This window comes from Littorina saxatilis, linkage group LG12, assembly GCF_037325665.1.
Source record: "Littorina saxatilis isolate snail1 linkage group LG12, US_GU_Lsax_2.0, whole genome shotgun sequence".
Classification (NCBI taxonomy): Eukaryota; Metazoa; Mollusca; class Gastropoda; order Littorinimorpha; family Littorinidae; genus Littorina; species Littorina saxatilis.
Genome location: NC_090256.1, coordinates 20361767 through 20386672, shown reverse-complemented (window position 1 = coordinate 20386672; position 24906 = coordinate 20361767). Strand labels below are relative to the sequence as shown.

Below are 24906 nucleotides of genomic sequence, written 5' to 3'. Positions count from 1 at the left end.
GACTGTCTGGCAGGTCTCTCTCTTTTCTCTCTTCTTGCTTCTCTCTGTTTCTCGGGGCTAACATGGAGGTTGCTCTCAGCTGCATAGCTTTCAGCAAATTGGTTGGCAGCATGCTTTCCAGTTAGCACCTTCCCGTTCTCTTCTAATGTGATCTTTCCTCTGCTGGTGTTCTCATCATTCAACTGCTTGGTAAGCCTCCAGAGCTTTCTGCCATCCTTCTCAAGGTTCAGAGAGCTTGTTTTCTCTTGCCAGCTTCTCCGTCTTGCCTGTAGCTTCTTCTTGAGAAATTTGGCTTTGGCTTCCTGGAGGCGGATGTTGTTGTTTTGTGACGGGTTGACTTCTGCTTCCCTTCTGGCGTCTGCCAGATCATCATCCAGTTCCTGCAATTCATTGCTCCAGTAGGGCTTATAGTCTCTCCTGGCACCCCTGGGAATGGACTCACGCGCTGCTCTGAGGATGCTCATGTTGAAGTCCTTCGCCACCATGTTGATGTCTCGACCCTCGACTCTGATGTCTTTGGTGAGTTCGCTGGTGCGGTGTCTAAAGAGGAACCAGTTCGCTCTTTTGTAGTTCCACCGTGGGAAGGAAGCTTCAGTGCAGGACTCCATGCCCAGGGTCAAAAAGACTGGCCGATGGTCACTTCCACCTAGCTGTTCTCCGACCTCTCTGGTGGTTAGCTGGTGCATGTCTTCCGTGCAGAAGGCTAGGTCAGGAGTTGATGTAGTGTGCCATCTTCTGGAGTAGAATGTAGGGCAGTCAAAGGGACTGTTCAAAAGGATGAGACCTTTGTCGTCCTGCCAGTTCTCCACCTCTTCTCCTCTCCGATCCAGGTGGTCATATCCCCAACTCTGTGAATGACTGTTGAAGTCACCCACCACGATGAAGTTGGAGGCCTTTGCAGGGATCGTGTCAAGGGCGAGGTGTCTATCATTGGGGCAGTAGAAGTTGACAAGATGGAATTCTGATGTCTTCGTCTGGATTCGAATCACCTGATATTCGGAGTCCTCCATGTGCGTTTCTATCAAACAGGCATTGATGTTGTTCCTGATGAGGGTCAGGATTCCTCCTTTGCTTCGGTCTGTTCTGTCGGACCTAAGGCATTGGTAGCCTCTCACTTTGAAGGACTTTTGGGGTGTCAGGTGCGTCTCCTGAATACAGCAGATGTTGATGTTCTTCTCATGCAGGATATGCTCCAACTCTGTCTTCTTGTTCAGGATACTTTCTGCGTTCCAGTGCATGACCTGAAAAGGTCGCTGCTGACTGGGTTTCTTCCTGGTTGTGGTGGTGCCAGTCACTTTCCTCCCGCGTCCCCTGGCGTGACAAGACGGACGGGAGGGACCTCCAGTAGTTGGGGCTGGGTCCCTTTGAGGCATGGGACCCGACGCTGCTCCACCCTGGGGGGTCCTCAATGGGCGAGCGCCATTTCCATCTGTGCTGGTTGATTGTGTCATCATTTGCGTAAGTGCGTGTACCCGTGGTTTGTTAGAATGCGCCGTGCGGCCCGGGTCCTCCGTCTTCAGCATTCGGGGTTTTCTGTCGGGGTTACCTCACCCTTAGCTCATGGCCCGTACGTCCTACCCTGAGAGCACAGGGGGGAGGATTTTCCGGGATCCCACCCGGAGCCAGTTTGGTCCGCGGCCGCAAGCGGCTGATCTCCATATCTGAAGACCGTTCCCCTATCCGCCACCCGGGGACGCGCTGGGTTGGGGGTGGTCGCCCCACTGAAAATCCCACACTGGGTTAAGAAAGATCAGCCTGTCCCAGCAGCTCTGCTATCAAATATGACCATTCAGTGTGAATTGAGTGCCTTTTCGTTTCAATTTTCACATCAATGGTTGGCTTCTGTCATGCAGAAGGAAATGGCGTCTTTCAGGATTCACACGAGCACTACCAAACACATGTGCATAAAATGCCAACAAAACAACTCAAACGATTTTTTTTTTCAGAATTGTATTCAAAATGACACATTTGTGAATTGCATATAAAAAAAAACACTGAGAAAATTGGTTCAGCAAGTTAGAAATCAGAGCACATTGTGCAGTCAATAGAATGTCTCAATACCGTGAAACCTGCCACTTGTTCCTTGTTCCGTTGTGCTCTCACACCGCCCCGTCCCTGCACTCACTGCTCCATCCGCATCTGAATTTCGTTCCGCTCGGCCAGACTTGTCGAATTTTACAGACGCTCCAGGGGGGGGGAAGTCAGGTCGCTGCGATAAGCTACCCTCGGAAGATGGCACTGCACTTCTGCTGAGTCACTTCGACGGTGTTCAGTAGTGGGTCTGTCCCGAGCTAACGGACACAGCCCACTACCTACTATGCCCCCTACCAACGACATTGACTGTTAAGTCGCGGAGCCAGGCTGAGTGAGCGTCCCCTCCAGAGAGCAGACTGCCACAACGTCCCTCCGTCGACCCCCCAGAACGTCACACGTTGAAAACTGAGAGCAGAACTACTATTCAGGGAAGGATCGAACAGGAACACTGAGACCAAGGTCACCATGAGAGCTCTGGGCATGAAGGGCCACAAGAGCAAGGACAATTTATAATTTTGGATGATTAACAGGCATGGGAATTGAAAAAGTAAAAAAGGCTGAACATTTGGAAGTAATAGCAAAGTCGACGGCGCAAAGCGCCTAGCCCTGCTAGGGGGGTTTGGGAGCATTTTGGGCGGAATTTTGTTCTCTCCTAAGAACCCAACTGGTGTAATTTGGTGTCATCTTAGCTCTAAGTTTGCCATTATATTCGAAAATTTCTTATCAAATTTTCATTTAATTAATATACTTACCAACTCACATAAATAGCATTAACTTCAGTTTGATGCGTTAGACATTGAAGCACTGACCCTGGTAACAGGGGGAGATAACTCCCAAAACAAAACAAACCCTTGACAACGGGTCCCGGGAGTTACCTCCCCCCACCGGCTGCCCGCGCATGCGCTGGACATACTGCCGGTATAGTCATTCCCACTGAAACACCACCTTAAACCACACAAAGCGGGGTAGGTAGGGAGGGCATTAAGTATGTGAGTTGGTAAGTATATTAATTAAATGAAAATTTGATAAGAAATTTTCGATTAAATAACATATTCTTACTACAACTCACATAAATAGCAGATTGCTACACAAGGAGGCGGGAAACTCACCTAAACCTTCGGTAGAACCTGGCCAGCTGCCACCATGGCAGGCAAACAGCTCGAGCCATCTTGCCTAGTGCTGGCAATATCACGTAGATAAAAGTTTATGAAAACGTCTTCAGACTTCCAGTATGCTGCTCTGAGCACTTCAGTCATCCTGCCTGAGCGCAAGACCGCTAGAGAGGCGGCCCAGGCTCTCGCCTCATGCGTACGAGGCGACCGTAATGGGAGAACGGAGCGTCCCCCCCCATGTGTCTGCCACCACTCATATGCTTGCCTTATAAGCCCGGCAGACCATCTCGCCAAAGTCGTCTTAACGATATCCTTATCCCTGGCTACGTTTAACGAGATGAAAAGCAATTTCTGAGATGAAGCTCTTAACGGAGCCGTGCGAGACAGGTAAGCCCGCAGAGCCCGGACCGGGCAGTTCAAGAGGTCAGGGTCACCGCGCGGTAAAATAGAACGCAGCGACTGTATGTTCACAACAGGAGACGGCTGGTTAGGTTTTTGATTCTTTGCTAAAAACACAGGCGAAAAACGCAAGATAACCGAGCCATCTTTTTCGAAGGAAATATTCTGATTAAGTCCAGAAAGAGCGTGAACCTCGCTTCCCCGACGCGCTGACGCAAGCAAAATAAGTAGGAGAGTCTTCTTAGTAAGGTTAGACAGACTAGCCTCTTTCAAAGGTTCGAAAACCGAGGAGCGCAAAAATTCCAGTACCAGTAAGAGATCCCAGGCTGGGACAGACGTTCTGCGTGAAGCAGAGCTAAGAGCGGAACCTTTAATGACACTTGCGATCACCCCGTCCAGGGCAATAGAGCGTCCCAACTGCTTGAGGGTAGTGGAAATGGCAGAACGACGTACCCTGAGGGTAGACGCCGTCCGACCTTGGGAGGACAGCCAAGCCAAATGATTTGCAACCTGCATAGTACGTGGAGACAGAGGATTGACGCTGTTAAGACGACACCACTGAGCCCAAGCAGCCCAATGGGACGAATAAACAGAAGAAGTAGATTTTCTATGCGACTTCTGAACCAAAGTCAGAGTGAGGTCTGACGCCCCAGCGCGCTTCAACGCTTTCCTGACAGAACCCAAGCGTGTAGAGCCAGGAGATGAGGGTCCCTGTGAGGGATCCCCGACCTCGGTTGCAGAAGCTCCCCCTCTCGAAGATCGAGAGGAATGGGTGGACCGTCGGCTAGACGAAGAAGGTCCGGAAACCACGCCTGGCTCGGCCACAACGGCGCTATGAGAACTAGCCTTGGCTTCTCCAAGTCCGCCTTTCTCAGTACCTTGCCCAGCAACGGAATGGGAGGGAAGGCGTAAGCTATTAAATCCTTCCAGTCTATTCCCATGGCGTTGACCTCCCAAGCCTCCGGGTCCGGCACCGGAGACACGAAGACTGGGAGACGCCGAGAGAACCGGGTGGCGAACAGATCCACGAGGGGTTTGTCCACCTGCGTCCACAGACGCCGCAGTGCTTGGTGTGCGATAGTCCACTCCGAGTGCAGAATCTGCGAAGTGCGACTGAGTGAATCTGCCAAGATGTTCAGGCACCCCGGAAGGTACTTCGCTGAAATCACAATTCCCTGAAGGAACGCCCAAGAGAGAATCTCGCAAGCTCTGTTGGACAGAACCAGCGAGCGCGTACCCCCCTGCTTGTTCAGGTACGCGGCCACAGTAGTGTTGTCCGTGTGGATCAACACCTGCTTGCCCCGCAACAAGGCGACAAACTCCAGAAGCCCGAGGCGCACTGCTTCCAACTCCAGAATGTTGATGTGCAACGACTTCTGAGTCTGGTCCCAAAGACCGGAAGCTGTGTTCCCCTCCAGATGAGCTCCCCAACCCTGAAGGGACGCATCGGTAAAAAGATGCAACTCCGGAGGGGGCAGGGAAATCGGAACGCCCTGAGTCAGCCAGGCCGAATCCAACCACTGCCTCGTTGACTCCAGGAACCATCCCTGAAGGGGAAGAGACAGATTCCAACCTTGCGAGGCTGGATCCCAGGCAGAGTTCAGAAACGCCTGAAACGGGCGTTTGTGAACTCTGCCCAGAGGAATCAGGGTAGACATCGACTCCATCTGGCCCTGGAGTGACGCCAACACCCTGACAGGCGCGTGGCGGAGGCTTGACAGAGACCTGACCAGATCCTGCAGCTTGTCTATCCTCCGCTGGGCGGGACGCACAGTCCAAGCTAGGGTGTCGAACACCATGCCCAGATAAGTGAACTCCTGAGAGGGAACCAAGTCGGACTTCCCTTGGTTCACGAAGAAACCTAAGTCTCTCGCAGTCTGCAAGACTATCTGGGTGTGCTGCCCGCACAGGGACTCTTGTTGACTCAGAATCAACCAGTCGTCCAGATAAACTCTGAGACGAATCCCCTTCTGGCGCACTAACGCGCAAAGCTGGCGCACTATCATGGTGAAAATCCAGGGTGCTAAAGAAAGCCCGAACGGCAGCGCCCTGAACTGGAACACCCTGTCGCCCCACAGGAACCGCAGCCACTTTCGATCTGACCTGTGCATCAGAATGTGGAAGTACGCGTCTGTCAGATCGATGGAAGTGACCCAGTCCGACGGACGAAGGGCCTCCCTGACAGACGCTGGAGTCTCCATCTTGAACGGAACTTTCCGGAGGAAGCCGTTCAAGGGAGACAGATCCAACACCGGTCGCCAACCCCCTGACGCTTTCGGGATGACAAACAGTCTCCCGTAAAAGCCAGGGGACCGACGATCGATGACCTCTTCTACCGCTTGCTTCCGCAAGAGCAGTAGAACTTCCGCCTGAATAACGGCACAAGCCTCTGGATCGGCGGGGAACTTGAAACTGGGTGTTGTTCTGGTTAGAGGGGCCTTGTCCTCCAACCAGAGCAACCGGAACCCCGATCGAACCACTCCCATAACCCAAGGGTTGCTCGTAAGAGCCAACCAAGCTGGAACGGCCCTTGAGAGGCCGCCCGCTACCAAAGGGGTAGGGGCTAGAGGAGTGGCTGGATCGGGGAGCCTTCATTGGGGTTTAGGCTTGCCACCTGACCCCTTCTTCCCGAAGGAAGGTCTCTTATTGTAGGGGCGAGAACGGCTGCCACCCCTATGCGACCTCGTCTTCTGTCCAGAGCCGCGAAAAGATGAAGGCGGAGCCGAACCACCTTTCTTCTGACCCTGCTTTAGGGCAAGCTCAGACAGCTTAACGAAATGCAAGTCCTTCGCATCTTGAGACTCTCGCCTGAGAGCCTCAAGAGACTCAGGACCCAGTAGGCTCTGACTCGCGAAAGGAGAAACTTTCAAAGCCTCAACAGTGGCTTTATCCGACAGTCTCGAGTCCTTCAACAGAGCTTCGCGACGCCACATCACGGCCTGCGTGTACAACTTGGCCGAAGTTGCGGTCTGCTCAGCTACGATCTTAGCAAGAGCTGCTAACAAAGTTACAACATCTTCTTCCACCGCGTCGTCCCGGAACTTAAAGGGCTCCAGCGACACAGAGATGGATCTGGACAACGCTCTAATAAGAGTGTCAGACACGGAAGACAATTCGAGAGAAACTCTCCCAGCTTCCTCAATCGCGATCACACCGGCTTCGGTACAGACTGAAGGCCTCTCCTTCTTGTACCCATCCTTCCGTAAGTTCGCCAGCTCCGGAGTGACCTGAAGCGGGGAACTCGGAAGCGCGAAAGAATCGATCAAATGAACAGGCTTCCCGTACAGCCTAGGTTTACGGTTCAAATCCGCCGGCATGCGAGAACAATCACTCGGCGATGCCAACCAATTTTGAACAGACTCCGGCGCATCCCCATGTGCAGTCAAAAGAGGAACGATGCTATCGGAATTGGCACCCAGGACCCTAGCCATCTGATAGGCTATAGAGGGAGACTCCCGAAACCGGAAGCGGACACCAGCCTCACTGTCCCCCCGGAAATCGCCAAACGCGGAAGGAGGTGCTGCTAGCCGTGAAGACGAAGTTGACACCCCTTCCGCAAAATATCTAGAGGTAACCTCAGCGGCGGCACTCAGCGCGCGTGAGAAACTCCTCTCAACCCGAAAGTTGTGTTCCGCCTCAGAAGAGTCGCCACAATCTTCGTCAACATCCCCATCATCAACAAAGATGTCCGATGAAGACCGATCATGACCGGAACCATCATTGTCCCTAAACGGAACTGATGAACTCGTCGTACCGGAACCCTGTGTAACCACACCAAGGGGAACCGGTATAGCCGAGCTGCTACCACTGGTAGCTGGCAATCCGGAAGGAAAGGCGACCGGAAACACACCTGTGCTTTGACCGGAAGCCGACCCAACCTGTCCCCCGCCGACCACAGCCGCCTGAGCGGAAGTGAAGGCAGGAAACGGATTGCCGTTACCACCAACGACCGGAACCCCCGTAGGCTGTGAACCGGAAGTCGATGGTAACGAAATGAAAGTGCCACGATCTCTCGGAAGAGATCCTGTGGCCGGAAATCCCTTTGCCGAAGCAGTTGAACCCAAGTACGAGGGACCGGACGTACCGGCCCCAGCGTCAAGGGTGGAATAACCGTCGAGATGAGCAGCACGCATTTGCGCCGAACACCCCGAACTTCCAGAAACACGTACCTGATCGGCCGAAGCCGAAAGCTGAAGATCAGCAACGTCCGCCGACGTAAACGTAGCAGAAGGAAGAATCCTCGACAAAGAGGCAGCGATGCCAACCCCTGGATGCAAAGCTGGAATGCAGGTGGAGTAAGACACACCCCTGTCAGTTGCCAGCATCTCCCTCATTTGATCCTTGAAAGTAGAAAAAAGAGCAAACAATTCATCGCGCGAGACCGCCTGAGTCTCTTTCTCCTGCGGCGACAACACAGGCATGCTAGCAGGAGGATCAATCGAAACACGCAACGACTCCTTGCTCACCGGATCAAAAACACTGACCAGAGGTCGTTTCGCCGGCGAAACTTTATCTTTATCTTTCGAACGCGACTTCTTAGATTTACTTTTAGACGAAGATGCAGACCCAGAACTGCCCAGCGGCGACCCCACCGGTACCTGCTTGGCAGAGCTCTTCCCCTTGTCCGCCATCGAAATGACAAGTCACAACGAGAAAATTTCGCAAAAATAATACAAAATTCTAAAATGCAAATGGCGGCATGCACCCGTAACACCGGGCACTGCCTACACTAGGTTGAAGTAACAAAAAACTCCAGAAATCGGAGTCAAAAGTTCCGCAACCGGCAGACAAAACAAAAATGCAAATGGCGGCATGCGCTTGTAACACAGCGCTCTGCCTACAGTAGGTTGAGACAACAAAAGACCCCAGAAATCGGAGCAAAAAGTTTCACAACCCAAAAATAATCAAGCAAAAGAAGGCAGGCACCTAAACAACGGTGCTCCTACCTGAAAGCGCCAAGTTGACGAACAGAAAAACTTCGTAAGACGAAGTGCAAAATTTCAACAACAATTACAAAATGCAAATGGCGGCCGGCACCAGCTAACAGTGCCCTGACCGTTATAAGCCAAGTTGAGAAGAACAAGAAACTCCGACAAGTTAGAGTCAAGTTCCCCAACAAAATACACTTTGCAAATGGCGGCAAGGCAAAACAAGATAAACAAGAAAGATCTCACCGTAGTAGAGGCAAGAAGCGTTCAGACTTCAAAGGGTCAACGGCCTACCGTGGCAGGCCAGCGGCTGAAGAAAACAGCCAGAGTGCAAACACGTCTATTCGCTAGCGTGTTGAAGAAGGGAATGACTATACCGGCAGTATGTCCAGCGCATGCGCGGGCAGCCGGTGGGGGGAGGTAACTCCCGGGACCCGTTGTCAAGGGTTTGTTTTGTTTTGGGAGTTATCTCCCCCTGTTACCAGGGTCAGTGCTTCAATGTCTAACGCATCAAACTGAAGTTAATGCTATTTATGTGAGTTGTAGTAAGAATATGTTATTTAATCAGTTTTTAGAACCATTTTTGCCTCCCCCACTTATTTTTTCGGCGGAACAAAAAACAAATCGGCGGAAATTTGCCTTTCAGCGGACAATTCCCATGCCTGGATTAATGAGATGAGGATGATTATAATGAAGATGCTTTGGATTTCCAATTTGGTTTGAGACTACGTGACAGGGCAGCACTCAACGCTTACTGTCATAATATATCCTGGCGTCAACCAGGCACGAGAACTGCCGCACCTGCGGTGTTGGTCAGGTAAACAGAACCTGAGCACCCTCTAAGTCGCATTCGTTAAGTGAATAACACTCGGCTGTGTGATCCCAGCCTTCCCATAGGAACCATAGCACTTCCACTCTGGGTAGGAGCCGACCGTAACCCGAAAAACCCACATGACCCTGATGGGATTCGAACCCACGACCTCCCGGCCCGCAGCCCGATGCGCTAACCACTGCGCTACGGGGGCTGGTCACGTTTTACTTTTCTAAGCATGCAGAGTGCCCGACAGAAACCTCTCAAAGATCATACCCCAGCATATCACTAATCAGTAATTGGCGGGACATGTTCTATACATAAATACTTACTAAGCAGTGTGGAGATTCTTGCTCATTTTTTAAAGAACAGAAATCAATAAAGCCTCGTTTCAAACACCAAATCTCTTTCCAAAATGTTCACAGAAGAAAATTCCCAGACTCACTATACTGTCAACATTAACAAAAAAAGTGACCTCTTAAAAGAAAACAAAAGACCACTTCTGCTGTTGTTTTACATTCCCATTCTCTTGAACTTGCACAAACGGCCAGCTTGGTTTGTAAACTCCCACAATTTCTCTCTTTCTCACTCCCTAAAACCTTTATCTTTTGGAAATAAAGTTTTGAGCTCCCTTGTTCAAGACAGTCACATCACTGACACAGCCAGAACACAGTTCACATACTGAAACAACAGTGAACCGACCAAGTCAGAATTTAAGAATTGCTTCTTTGAAAATCGATGTTGTTCCCAGGCTCAGAAGACAATAAAGCTGCTGGAGCCTAGTTTAAAAATATGCACAGGTCCCAATGCCCTGGGTACAAAAGCAAATATCGAAAATTTTATTGTAAATTTTCATTTAATAAATATACCTACCCGAATCACATGTAGCATTGACACAATCGGAGATGCTAGGTTCTGTACAGGCTAACCGTCTAAGGGAAGCAACCCCAACCACAAAAGTGTAAACGTAGCCATGGTAATGCCCATACACCCGGGGAGTTACCTCCCCTCGTGCATGCCACGTCACCACTGCTACTGAACACGTGGTTCCTATCATTCGACCTAAAGAATAAATTCTCCAAATCAAAAAGCGGGGTTGGCGGGAGGGAATATACTATGTGATTCGGGTAGGTATATTTATTAAATGAAAATTTACAATAAAATTTTCGATTAAATTACATATTCCTACTCCGAATCACATGTAGCAGATTGAAACAACAAGGCGGTGGGAAAGAAAAATCCAACTCACTCAAAAAACCTTGCCGAAAACCTGGACCGCTGCCAAAGAATCAGGGCGGTCCCAGTGGGAAAGAAAATCTAACCCACTCAAAAAGCCCTTGGCAGGGCTGGCCCACTGCCAACAGGCAGTGAGGGAACCGAGGAAAGTCCTGATTGACAGCCGAGAAGTATCTCAGGCAAAAGCGTAAGAGACAACCTCAGAGATCCAGAAAGCTGTGCTCAGCACTTCTTCCAATCTCCTAGCCGTAAAAAACAGCACAGGAATAGACCCAAGCCTTGGATTAATAACCCTGGCGAGCCAAGGGAAAGACAAGCTTCCCCCCCCCCCCCTTTTATTGGAAGGAGATGCTAATGTCCTGAGAAGATCCGTGCGTAAGGTTGTCCCCTCAACTGAGAAGGACGAACCCCCGCGGTGACCTTAAGACAACCATGCCAAAGTCTGCAAACCTTGGGGTGTAGTAAAGCCCAAAAGGCTTGTGAGAAAGAAGTCAGCTCAAAATAAGAGTGACCAATCCCCACGAAAGAGCGAGAGAGAGACATCCAAGCACTACGTACCAGAGTCCACCTCGAAGAGAAAACTCACAATAGAAGGTCGCCAGTCATCCCCTACCAGTCCCTGCGAACGCAGGGAGAGAGGTAGCACCCGACAGCAGCCACTTACGACTGTGCGTAAGCTACCGGAAGTGAGGACCCACGGTGGTCAAAACCGATGTGACTGGCAACCATAAACAAAATGGCTAAAAGCCAGAATGTTCCCAAAACAGTCTGCTTGAAGGTAATCGAGAGTGAATCAAAAACCTAAAGCAGAAAACCAAGACTGGTAAACGTAAACCGTGAAGCCAGCCAGCCATAAGACTCCCGAAACCAGAGTTCTCAGGGAAAAAACAGGCAGTTAACTTCCTAGCCAAATCAAGAGCCTACCTGAGTTTGGCCAGAAACCCAGAGCGCGTCCGTCCCTGTCTGAAGACAGAGTCCAACGCGGAGAAAAACGGACAACCGCCCTAGACAAAGTTGCCTTTTGTAGCCGGGCGACTGTAAGGAAACCCGACCCAACGGACGTCATCCGGACTCGCCTCATACTAAGATGAGGAAGAAGAGAGGAAAGGCCCAAGACTGAAGTCACAGGAACCAAACCTTAGCTAAACCTCTGCCCGAAGGAGAAGAGTAGCCAAAACCTGAGAGAGAGGAGGAAAGCCACAAAGAACTACTCCTCAAACATCCATTGTCCAAGACAATGCCCCCTCAGGAAAATCTGAATGTTACCTCCGAGGCCAACTCAAGCGTACCTTAAGTTTGGACGAAACACCAGAACGCGTCTGATCACTAGAGAAAGACAGAGTCCGACTCGATGAAAGACAACAAGGACCAAAGTCCAAACGTTTGTGGCCAAACAGGGGTAACCTGAATCCAGAGAACCCCACCCAAACGAAAATCATCCTATCCAATCTCTTAAAAAGAGAGAACAAAGGAAAGAAAAGACGAAGTCCGAAGCCACAAGAAACGGGAAGGCAACAACCACCATCGCCGCAACGTGGAATGGCTGTTGCCCAGCCAAGGCTGCCTATAGGCTGCCAGCTTAGCTTAACCAGAGGAATGAGCATGCTTCTGCTAAGCATGTTTCTGAGTATGCTAGCCTTACCTTCCTTCAACCCTTGTAAAGCAGTCAGAGACCTGCTGATCTCTACTCGACTGAAACTCTACTGCAGGCAAAGTTTAAGCGACTCTCTTTGACTGTTCAGGGAACTGAGAATGCGAAAGAAACGAGTCCCTCCGACACCCGCCGTACGAGCGTAGTGAAGGAAGGGCAGCCTCATCTGCTCCATGCTCACCCTAGCAAGGGCTGGCCAACAGAGTAGAGAAAGGAGGCAAGTTCCAAAGGCTGAATAAGCAAGAAGGAACAGAAGGTGAAGCCCGTGTAGCCGAGGCCAGTCAAGGCTGAGCATGTTCCGGAACTGAACCATAGTAGAAACAGCGGCAGAACCAAAACACTAGAGATACCACTTTCGGGAGGAGATGGCCTAGCCAAAACCTGCAAACCGTGGTACCTACAAAAGGTGACTAAGGAACCGGAAGTAGGAAAACATCCTATCTTCACGGAACGGAAGTCCGACATCGACAACAAAGTCAACCAACAAGGAAGCCACCAATGTCGATGCACCCAACGGGAAATCCTGAGCCGAAGCTCCGAGCTTCGACGGAAATCCAGAACGTGTTCGATTGCTGACCAAAGACTGAAAACCAGAATAGCTCAGCTACGAACGCAACCGAAGTCACAGTTGCTGGTGGTAAACTGATGAATGAGATGACCGGAAACCGGAAAACCATCCAACCGGAAAAAGACCTGACTCATCCCCCTAATGACGGTCGTGAAAAGGGGAAACGTCCAGGGCCACCCGAACTGAATAGGCAGTAAACTCAACACCCAACAGGTAAAGTGAAGACTGCCCCGGCTGAGGCTGAAAGCCTAAATGCCCGTAGGCCAGCCGCTGTTCCTCACCCCCCGACCTCCGAAGGAGTGTCAGGAAGAGGAGAAGTGTATCCGAACAGAGCCGGAAATGCAGCAGACAAAACCGCAAAAAACGGAAGCGAAAGTTGCATAGAGTAGACTGAGGCCGGAAGCCCAAACGCCCGTAGGCCAGTCCTCTGTCAACTCCAGTCAAAACCGCAAAGTGTACTTGAAATGGAGGACTTATGCTTCCAGTAAAACCGGAAACGCCACGCCGACAACGGCTGCCGCCCTGTGAAACACAAATGCCCACGACGGAACAAGAGTGAGACAGAACAGAAGAGGACTGGGGCCGGAACCCGAACGCCCGTAGGCCAGTCCTCGATCAACCCCAGACAAGCCACAACGTGCGCTTGTGATGGAGAACCTATGCTTCCAGACAGGAAGTGTAGGAGGCCGAAGCCCCGTCCGGGAAAAAACTTCGACGTGACCTCTGCCGCAGCTAAGAGGACAGCGTTAAGCCTTTTTCCCGATAACCAGCACGTGTGGAATCGCTGACGACAGACTGAATGTCCGACACAACCAGCGAAAAAACCGAAGTCCACGTACTGGTGGAAGGCCGGTGAAACAGCATAACCGGAAAACCGGAAATCCGTCCCCCCCCCGACGTCGTCCTAACTCATGCCTTGACCAGGCTAAGAGAGAGAAGACGGCAAGTCTGCAGCCGCCGGCACCGGAACGGCAGTCGACGCGACAACCGAAGGTTGAAACGCTGACTACATCGGCCAGGGCTAAGACAACACCTGCCCGAAGGGCTGGCGTTGCTCCTCAGCTACCGACATCCTGAAGGAAGTGGAAGCGAAAGGAGCAGTAAATCCGGGCGGAGCCGGAAAGCACCAGACGAGACCGCGAAAAGCGGAAGCGCCGAATGCGAGGACGGAGGCCGGAAGCCCGAATGCCCTAAAGGCAACGTCCGGTCAACCCCGGAAACGACCACAGCGGGTGCGTACGTCAGAGGACCTATGCTTCCAGCGAGTGCCGGAAGCGCAGCGCCAGAAACGGCTACCGCCATTGCTCCGCCACACAATGGTCTTCGAGGAAGCCAGGGTGTGACTGAACAGAGGACGAATGCCCGGGGGGCAACGTCCGGTCAACCCCGGAAACGACCACAGCGGGTGCGTACGTCAGAGGACCTATGCTTCCAGCGAGTGCCGGAAGCGCAGCGCCGGAAACGGCTACCGCCACTGCTCCGCCACACAATGGTCTTCGAGGAAGCCAGGGTGCGACTGAACAGAGGACGAATGCCCGGGGGGCAACGTCCGGTCAACCCCGGAAACGACCACAGCGGGTGCGCACATCGGGGGACCTGGTCAACCCCGGAAACGACCACAGCGGGTGCGTACATCGGGGGACCTATGCTTCCGGCGAGTGCCGGAAGCGCAGCAGTCGGAAACGGCTAGACAACTCCGGAAACGACCCCAGCGGGTGCGTACGTCGGAGAAGTAGCCGGAACCAACTGCCGCCATTGCTCAGCCACACAATGGTCTTCAGTGAAGCCAGGGTGCGACTGAACAGGGGTTTGCGGGTCGTGAACCCGCCGAAAAGAGCTGTGTCCCAGCAGGGACTGTCCGACGGCCTCACGAGGGCCTGTGGACCAGCTCGACTTACTTGAATCGCCAACCACAGCGGTAGAAGACGAAGAAGCAAAACATCCGCCCTAGACAACGTCTCGGCCGGAAGCGTCAAAGAAGCCAACAAGGTGACGTCGCCCACAGACAGCGGGACCAACGGAAGACGCAGGCTTGGCACGCGACAATTTCTTCACAAAGATAACGCAGACACCTGCAACACCTGATCTGCTAACGGCAGAGAAGGCGAGGAGAAGAAACAGGACGTACAACAGTATATGACTGCCCCACAAAGTGTTTGTTCGAGGCAGAAAGAGTAACGAACAAAACATAAAAAACATGTTAAATCCGAAACCACGACAAGTCCTACGGACTGGTAGATACCTGCTAAAGCCTAGCCAAGTAAACCACTGTCAGCGACGCTGATACACAAAATGGCGGCCAAGCGATAAGTTACTGGACAAAATTTAGAAGTCCAAAACGGACGAAAATTAAGCAATAACAAAAATTCCTGTCAAAGAAATGACGAAATATGAAATGGCTTACCAACTAACAAAGCAGAAGGCAAAAACGCAGGTAAAGTAAGGAGAACCTCACCATAACATAGGCCTAGCCACATAAATAAGCTGTCAGGAAAGCTGAGCAACCGAACGTGGCGGCCACAAGATAAGTTACTGAAACGCATTTAGGAGTCCAAACGGACAAAAAAGTCAGCAACTATAGGTAAATTCCTGTCAAACTAAAGACAAGAAGGAACAAGCTTACCAGCTAAACAAAGCAGAAAGCAAGTAAGAAGGTAAAATTACGTTTACCTCCAAAATACATGGCCTAGCCACAAAAATCTGTCAACTCATGCTGACAACAAAAATGGCGGCCAACAGTAGTCACTGAAATATCACAGGTCCAAACACGGACGAAAATCAGCAACTACCACAAATTTCCTGTCAAAATAATGACCAAAATGGAAAGAGCTCACCAACTACGAAGCAGGAGGCAAGATAGACGGTAACGTGGCCGGTGGGTGTCAAAACAACACCAACAGCGCAGCCACAGGGGAGCCCAAAAAATACAACAACCTGCTCCCTCGAAAGCTGTAAGGTCGAATGATAGGAACCACGTGTTCAGTAGCAGTGGTGACGTGGCATGCACGAGGGGAGGTAACTCCCCGGGTGTATGGGCATTACCATGGCTACGTTTACACTTTTGTGGTTGGGGTTGCTTCCCTTAGACGGTTAGCCTGTACAGAACCTAGCATCTCCGATTGTGTCAATGCTACATGTGATTCGGAGTAGGAATATGTAATTTAATTAACTCAGAAGACTTCGTATATATACATGTCAAAACTTTCAAATGGTCGCATAGCCAGGGGTCAGACCAACGCGTCAGATAAACAAAAATATGCGTCAGTGAAAGAAGACCTGGGCCTGAGAACAACACTAGGAATATCTATTTCTCAACACTTGAAACTTACTTGTACTGCTGTTGACTTTCCACGACTTGTTTCTTCAGTTCCTCTATTCTTTCAATAGTAAGTTTCACCACAATCTGTTTGGTAGGGACTTCAGTCTCTCCTCTGTCGGCGCGCTTTCTCCTAAAATCCAGGGAACAAATGATTTGAGCAAAAAAACATTGACAGTATAACTAGGGAAAAAGTAGACATTTAAGATACTTTCCACTTTCAGAAAAGAAACAGACACAATCCCTCCCCTTCCGCCATCCTTAGCAAGAGAAAAAATAGAGGCCCGGAAACACTAAACGTTGACCCAGATGGCAGAAAACATACAGCATTTCAGAATGATTCATAAATACTTGGGCCAGCTAAAAATAGTAAAATACAATTAACAGTATGTATAAGCAATTTAAGGCCAGATACATTATGCTTCACTCATCAAGATGAAAATAAACTATCACAGGTTATGTTAGGAAATCCTCATGAAATAAACAAGAGCACATAATTGTAGGTCACCAGGGATGTTGCCACAAATTCATACCTATAGGACAAATGTCCTGAGCTCTTCGGCACCAATAGGACATTTGACTGCTTTCAGACATTTCAAAAGGACATTATATAGCTATTCTAATGAACACGTGGGGGAATTCGGGGGCTGTGATTGGATGGTCTCTTCCTATCATCAAAGCATAATGCTACGGAAGTCGGCCATTTTTCTCAATATCCAAAAGCATATTGAGAAAAATGGCCGACGCATGGTTCCTGTTTACACATCTGTACCACAGCGATGTTTCTATCGACAACAGCATACACTGACAACTTAAAAAGCTGTTTCAACAACTGTGTTGTGAAGTCGAATGCACTTGGAGTCAGTTTTTCTTCCAAAGTCAGAAAGCGTGTAGCGGTGTGCATGTCTGCGCGAACATGATGCGCGTAAGAAGTTTGTTTGCTATCAAAACCTGAGATCAACGCATCGACGCAAAAACTGTCATTTTGTAAGTTTGGAACAACAAATCAAGGTCATAACAGCTATATAATCGCTATTGTGTTTTCAGCGTAGCAATAGGGTCCGATATTTAGACTCGAACAAGTATAATGCGACGGCATTATACTTGTCTCGTCTAAATATCGGACCCTATTGCTACGCTGAAAACACAATAGCTGTTAATAATTTTGTGCAAAACACAAAATCATGTGCACACACACATATCAGTATAATCATGCACCAACATTGTGAGCGTATATTGTTTTATTACTTTTGTTTCAAACAGGACACACACAAAAACGAAACAAACAAACTAAAAAGCAACCAAAAACTTCAGCACTCTTATACCCCCATTCCACACAACCGTTTTAGGTCCCGTTCCCGTAACGACCAAGGACGGCTGCCACAACAATGGAACGCTGCGCAAACGGCCGTTTTTGACCATAGTGGCAGCCGTAAGCTAGAACGGATGTGTGGAATGTGGGTATGACAACTCAGTGTGTGAGAGCGCTACCGTTCGTTGCGTTACCGTTGTTTTAAGTTCCTTTAACGATCCAAGCATTCCGTTACCGATGGGTCAAGGTTCCATTACCGTTCATTCTGATCGGGAGTGGAACGGCTAAAATTTTGAACATGCAGCCCAAACTCAACCGTCCCTACCATTCAAAGCAGTTCCGTTAATTATCATTTACGTTCCATTGCGGTTTCCTCCTGATCCCTCCTGTGCCCGCACCGTTCCTTGGTCGGTACAGGAACAGGACCTAGAATGGTTGTGTGGAATGGGGGTGTTAGATTGGCACACAAACTGCATGATTTCCTGACAGAGCTATTTCTTGACAGATTCGACAAATTCTAACCAACTAGTACTAAACAGGGTAAGCCATGAATAGTTAACCTTATTAAAAGACTGTTTGTGTGAACAGCGGCGACACTGTCATTGGCACTGTCATTTTCCAGAATGATGTGAGCGGTGTTTTCCATGTTCTTGGCCCTAATGTAGCACACGATGCCGTTGAAACGTGTTCAGCTTTTACTGTTCTTTGACAGGCTTTATTTTTTTTCGGTTGCATAATTCAGTGCCGTGCGCTTCATCTCTAACCGAAAGCAAATTAAAGCAGACACGAGCCTTGGTCAGTTGGAGTTGTCTCCCTTACTCCTAACTTTAGTGTGCTGTAGACGGGTGTATGCAAACGGCTCATACCAAAAACGATTCGGAAAACGCAAGATCTGCACTGCACAACTTCAGTGCACCTGTACGCGAGAGCGCTCGATCGCTTTTTCAAAATTTCTATCATGAAAGAAAAATTATCAAATAACGCGCTGTCCGAAGAAATGGAGTTCTTATCGGACAATGACCGCGCTCAGTTGAAAACAATAAGACATCTGACCGCCATGCGGCTGTGTGAATCGGACATTTGGGCCTTTTAATCGGTCTATGTCCGATGTCTGACGCCTAACGACATCCCTGGGTCACCAAATTTACAAATTTCTAGTTGAAAATCATCCCTTTTTTCCCCAGTAGAAAATAGCTTTTCACATACTTTGGTGTCTCCACTTTTTCAAGAAGGCTTGAATATTGTGTAGCACAGTTCTGAAATGAAGAATGCACAGCAAAATGAAAACTTAGTCAAAACAAATAAAAGTGAAAACTGTGATCACACTGATGTGAACTAAGTAATATATCAACACACAGTACATACACATCTCATCGGATGCAAAATATGCAGCGTTAAAATTTGAATGTACATGTACCGTATTTTCCGGGTTACAAGGCGCTACAGCGCATAAGGCGCACCTCCTTCTTTTAAATTTTTTTTAAATCCAGTCACCCATTGGGCGCAGGGGGCCGATAGGGCGCACCAAAATTGAAAAAGTATACTGGTAACAAACGGTCGAAGAATGAAAATAAGCCGCACATCAAAGGAAGAATACAGAGTGGAAATATGTGTGCTCTGTGTGTGCATCAAGATCAAAGGCAGGTCCATTGTGATAGCTGGGTTGCCTTGTTTATAGACACTGACCTTCTTCCCAGGGGTCAATGACCCAGTTTTAGCTATGAGAGGTGGTTGAGAGAGGAAACACTTCCTGCACTGGGTCAAGACCCAGTTTAACCTATGGGGCGGTCTCTTTGATGTCTTGAGAGGAAACTTGGCCAGTGTAGTACCTAGTAGCTGAAACATGCATTATCACAAGTTGTTTGACTGGTACTCAGGCGGTCTCTTTGATTTTTTTCTACACTGATTAGGCGCTTCGTTATTCAAGGCGCAGGGGTCAAACTCGAGGAAAAAAGTCGCGCCTTATGACCCGGAAAATACGGTACTGTTTGACCAAAAACTATTTCTTGTGATTTTGATGTTTGTTTGCTTGTTTACGTTGTTCAATCATTTTAATAAATGGTATCGCTTAGGAAGAGACTGTTTCAAAAACAAAGACATGTTTCTCACTAATGACCCCACCCAAAATTTTTCTAATTTTTGCAGCAAACCAAACAGCTACCACACACATAATGACATATACTGTATACCATTTATATGTGTCTTCATTAATAGAAACAAAAAATAGCAGCCACTACCAAACACAAAAGGCTGTAATTGTAAACAATGCAAAAATAACAATAACCCAATGCATTCAATAAAAAAACTTACACGTGGCTGAAACCAGTCTGAAGGACGATGCAGCTCTCCATAAGGTTTGATAGCGCGGCTAACAGAAACCCTGTTAACCAAAATAAAATAAACAGTATAATTACAGTAAAATTCTAACCTGGCAAAACAAAACAAAGCCTGTTAGTTTGACTAGTTTTAGTACTTAAAGTTCAACATTTGAAAATGCATTATTTATTACAGGATCAGGTTAATTTGAATGAAAAAGCTACACTTTCACATGTTTCTTGTTCTGTTTACTTTAGGCTGGGAAATGATCCTGTTGAATAAAAGTGTTTTATACCCCTCCTGGGTTAGATGTTACTTTTTTTTAAATGAAAGAAAGTGATCACACTGAATCTGTTTAAAGTGTTTTCAAACTCATAACAATCTAACATCAACCAAATCAAAATCAAGCAAGAGTAAGTATTGTTGCTAAGTAGGATGAGTGAAGTTCAGTACTGACCAGTTCTGGTCTCCACTTCTCTGCACTGAACATCCAAGGGCCAGTTTCTCTTTCAATGACCAGGTGTCCAGCATTCCACCCTTCACTTTCATCTCTGAAAAACAAAGAGGAACTCATTCACCTTTACAATTTACATTCATCTCTGTAAAACAAACTAATTCACTGTGACACATAGAATGACCTCCATTAGAATGACAGTAACCGTAGTGGTAGTCAACTGGGTTGACATTGACAAGAGTTGGTTAATTCAGTGCCGCAAGGGACATCAGAGTAACGATGATGGGATATAAGTGCGATGGGTCACAGCCTGACACAGGTCACTTATTTGTGAAAAGTACAGTCGAACACGCTTAAGACGAATCACTGGGGATCGGAAAAAAAGTTCGTCTTAACCAAAATTCGTATTAAGAAAATTGATCGATTTTGTTTTTATTTTTTTTAATTTTTTTTTAAAGTCTTGTACATTTTATGGTGTTTCAATTTGTTTCTTTCGCAACTTTCATGCTGCTTCACGTTTAGACAATAAAGTGACATATTCAGGTACATGTTCATGTGTGTCTCATGTTGAGTGATGATTGTTGAGTTTGAGTGAGAGTGAGCACACAGATGTTTCATCCAGTTGTTACGTTTTTGGTCACACACACGCGCACACACTGACACTGTCCACATTCGCGGTGTTCCTATCATTTGTCCGGAATCACTTACCTTGGCGACGGGTAGCAAACCTTGGCCAATTTAGTTTTTTGTTTTTTTGTTGCAACATGATGTTCAAATCCAAATCGAAAGCACTGACTGACTGATAAACTATCGCGAACCGGCGAACGCAAACGTTGAGAGTGTGGTTTCCCTTGTCCAAGGGAAACCACTCTGGCATCTATATTTTCTGGCAATGGCTTCCGTTCGATGTTTCGTTTTTGGTATTCGCGAAGGAAATAAACGTCAGTCAGTCATTCATGTTCAGTGTCTGAGCTATCAATCACTTTGATTCTAAATTTGAAATTGTTTTGTGAGTACAGTGTAATCAGTTTAACTTTATTCAGTGATCGGTTGAGCAATGGTTCAAGCAGTCGACGCAAGGGAAGACTTTGACACATGTATTCAAACTTCTCAAATTCCCATGATATGTCGATCTCGGGACGAGTTTAAAGATTTCGTCATAAGCGTGAGTAAATTACAGACATTATGCATGCTTGGGAATCCAAAAAGTGCTCGTTATAAGCGTAAATTCGTTATAAAGAATTCGTTTTAAGCATTTTTTTTAAGCATGAAGAAAGAGGTATTCAGTTGGGAACTTAAAACTAATTCGTTATAAGTCAAAATTCGTAACTAGCGTGTTCGTTTTAAGTGGGTTCGACTGTACATGAATGGAAGCCGACTCCGTAAGGGAGATACAGTCAAAACTGCCCTGTCTAAGGAGACCCCCTGTCTAAGGGACCACCCCAAAGTATCCCCAAGGGTTTTTACTACATATAAATGACCTGTGTAAAGAGACCACCTGCCTGTCGAGACCAAAGACCACCCAATTTCGGTCCCAAAACACGGTTTCAACCTGTCGTGGGAGACCACCCGACGTCTTTTCCAAAACAAACCCACTTGGCATTACAGGGCAGAACATGAGGTCAAGTATGGTCCATGACAGTTTTATGGTCTGACCTGATCTCATTGAGACTTGAGTCACCCACCCTCTTCGGCTCACCTCAATTTCCCAAAGAAAACATCCCAGCCACACGTAAGGTCCCGGGCGTCTAGACCCTAATTTCAATCGCTGGCCTGTGACAGAGACTGGCCATTTTCTTTGACAGAGGCAGTGAAGCAAATTTGACCCATTGTTTGCAACCAACCACGTGAAACCAACTGTGCCACGTTTGACAGGAGTGTGTCAGTGTTCTGACGATGCATTTTCTTTAGGACTCAAGTTGTGATAGCTTTTAAAACTTATGTGACTGTTATTCTGTTGTTTTTATTCTGTTGTTGATTTTGTTGAGTGTTTTGTTACATGTACATTTTTAACATTATTGACTGTTGTGATTTTAGAAGACTGAAAACGAACACTAAGTAAATCTACCACATGTAAAAAGAGACGAGTTGGTGTGTGTTTGTGCATGTGTGTGCGTGCATGTGTGTTTGTGTGTGTCTGTCTGTGTGTGTGGCTGTATGAGTGGCTTTGTGAGTGACTTCCAGTCCACACATGAAAAGAGTGTTTCTATGCAGCGGGAGGTTTGTGTGTGTGTGACGTGTGACACTACGTTCTGAAAGTGTTTCTGGAAAGATGGGAGTTTGTCAAATGGCGAACCTGTCTGAAAAGATCACCTGTCTAAAGAGACCACATTTTCTCAGTCCCTTGTGTGGTCTCTTTAGACAGGTTCGACTGTAGTAGTAGGAATAACCAAGGTAAAGGGGAACAACTCTTGCTCTGACCACCTATTATCTCCCTGCTGACCCCAAAATGAACCGAAAAGGAGGGTTCAAAGAACGCTTGAGAACTCTTCTCCTATTGGTCGGAGGGCGAAAAAGTTAACCAATTATTGTAGACGAGATATTCATCTCTGTTAACAGTGACCTCAAAACATCTGGCAATAACTCGTACTGGGTAAATTTTATTTGTGAAAACTTTCGACATTTTTTTCCCTCAAAAGCAGGAAGTGTTAAGTCTCAAGTTGGGTTTGTTGGTCATCTCCAATGTATTTTCTAATAGAGAAAAATCAGAAAATGGCAGAAATGTGACGTTAGGATATGGGAAAAGTGGTGTTTTCACACAAGGTATCACCAACTTCCGAGTACTGACGGAAACAGCCGAACTCGAATGCAAGTGATTGGTTAAAGTAGGTCACGTGACCCTGGCGTCCTTGACACCCCACACATTGCTACGACTGTGTAGTGTGTAGACGATATTTTTGCAGCCTCAACACTGAACTGAATTGTGAATCCTGAAGTATGTAAACTACCTCTCCTACATATTTATGACAAAGTTGATGTGGTAACTCGGTCACAGTCATAGAACTGATATTATATTTGTTTGTTTTTTGTTTGGTTGGCCTTTGCAGTTTGCGGCGAGTTTGCCGCGTTTTGGCTTTGCCTGGAAAAATGCAAGTAATGCCTAGGCTAATAGTGACGTTTGCATAAATCGTAAAGTTTGAAGAGCAAAAACTTAGGCTAAAGTCATTACAATGTATGCATGGTAAGACAAAGGCCAGGAAGAAGATTGCTGAGAAGTGGGACACCACATGGTAGCAGTGTTGACGTTTGTGAGCATGTTTTTTTAAACTTATTTAGTAATCATATTTTATGTAATTTTAGTGTGAAATACAAAATTTAGGTGTGTGTACTATGTAAATACATTTTATTTATGAATTAATAGTAATTCTTAATTATTATCAAAATCATAAAGCAATTTCACTGAAAACGTTAAAGCATGTGAATAAATAACTTTTATTTAAAGTAATGAAACGTTTATAAAAAAATTCTTTTAACTATGTAACATGCTTTATTTTGTTACATAATTTAAAACAAATATTAATTGCTGCTGCAGATAAAATATTGCTAAATTCATAAATTATGTTATGTAAACATTTGACCAAATGTGTTTTTTTAAGAAACGTCTCTGCACCGAATATTACAAAACAGTATGTTTTTTTCTTTTATATTATTTGTTTGCATGCAAAATATTTTTTTCGGTTTACTGTGTCACATGCTTTATATTGTTACATAATTTCCACAAATATTAAGGGCTGCAGCAGACCAGAATTTGTATTATTACTGTGATTTAGAAATTCGACAACTGTCATTTTAAAAAACTCTGGTGTGTGCACGACTATTAGTAAGTAGTCTTTTTTTTTGCTTTTATGCTATTTGTTTGTATGCAAAATCATTGTTCTTGCAGAAATTACCATTTGAAATATTGTTGTCTATGTTTAAGTAATTTTGTCAACTTGGGAAATGATGTGGATTATGGGGTCAGTGTTTTTCTCAAATTTTCGTTTTTCACAATTTTGGTAAAATTTGAAAAATTCATTAAAAATTAAATACATGTCACCTGGTCAATTCAGTGATTGTTTTGCAATATTGAAAGACTGTAGTTTATGGCTGGATACTTACTTTTTATTGAAAATAATATACAAAATTTGGTCGGTTATCCCTAGTAGTAGCCTTACTGGTACTCAAGGGTTGCATAAGTTACAAAACCGGGTCTTTAACCAAAATTACCTGACAAAAACTGACATGTTTCATGCCCTCGCACTAATCACTTCATGATCATGTTAATTTACTCCTCTGAAAACTGAAGTCCCTAGCAGTACTGAATAACATTGAATTGAATGACTCTCGGCAACCCTCGACTTGACTACCACCACTACGGTGACTATCATTCTAACGGAGGACGTCTTTAATTTGTCTAATGCGACTGACAACGTACAAAAGCGCTTAGCACACTTTGCACAGTAGCACTAGTAGTACTTCAACAAGTAGTACTAGTAGTAGTAGCTGTAGCACTATCTTCATCTAGAGTAAAAAAAAACGAAGAGGCTTCCGAGCAATTTCACAAACACACATCAGTGCACATTCTCTCTCTGGCCACATGTCTAACAATCTATATTTTTAAAGCATTTCTATACAGGTACATAACTGATTACCCTGCAAAGTAATAATGAAAGTAAGCAAATGATAAAAGAAATGTTCTTTCTTTTCCTTACTCGCTTGTGTGGGCGCCGCCATTTTGAATAAGAAAGTAACCAATTTAGTTTGGTATATTTCGGTATTAGTTTCTTTTT

General features: G+C 46.9%; 1 protein-coding gene across 2 annotated transcripts in view; it reads right to left on the bottom strand.

Moving 5' to 3' along the window:
* The window catches only part of LOC138981471 (bromodomain-containing protein 8-like), a 55334-nt gene extending 30472 nt beyond the window's left edge, over positions 1 to 24862 (bottom strand). For both annotated transcript variants that reach the window (XM_070354391.1, XM_070354392.1), the window contains exons 1-5: positions 24829 to 24862; positions 20141 to 20234; positions 19678 to 19747; positions 18574 to 18623; positions 16069 to 16188 (exon numbers count right to left, since the gene is read on the bottom strand). In XM_070354391.1, the coding sequence (XP_070210492.1) occupies positions 16069 to 16188; positions 18574 to 18623; positions 19678 to 19747; positions 20141 to 20234; positions 24829 to 24850 (356 nt within the window). In that variant the 5' untranslated portion in view covers positions 24851 to 24862. The remainder of the gene's footprint in view (positions 1 to 16068; positions 16189 to 18573; positions 18624 to 19677; positions 19748 to 20140; positions 20235 to 24828) is intronic.
* Between the last annotated feature and the right edge of the window lie 44 nt (positions 24863 to 24906).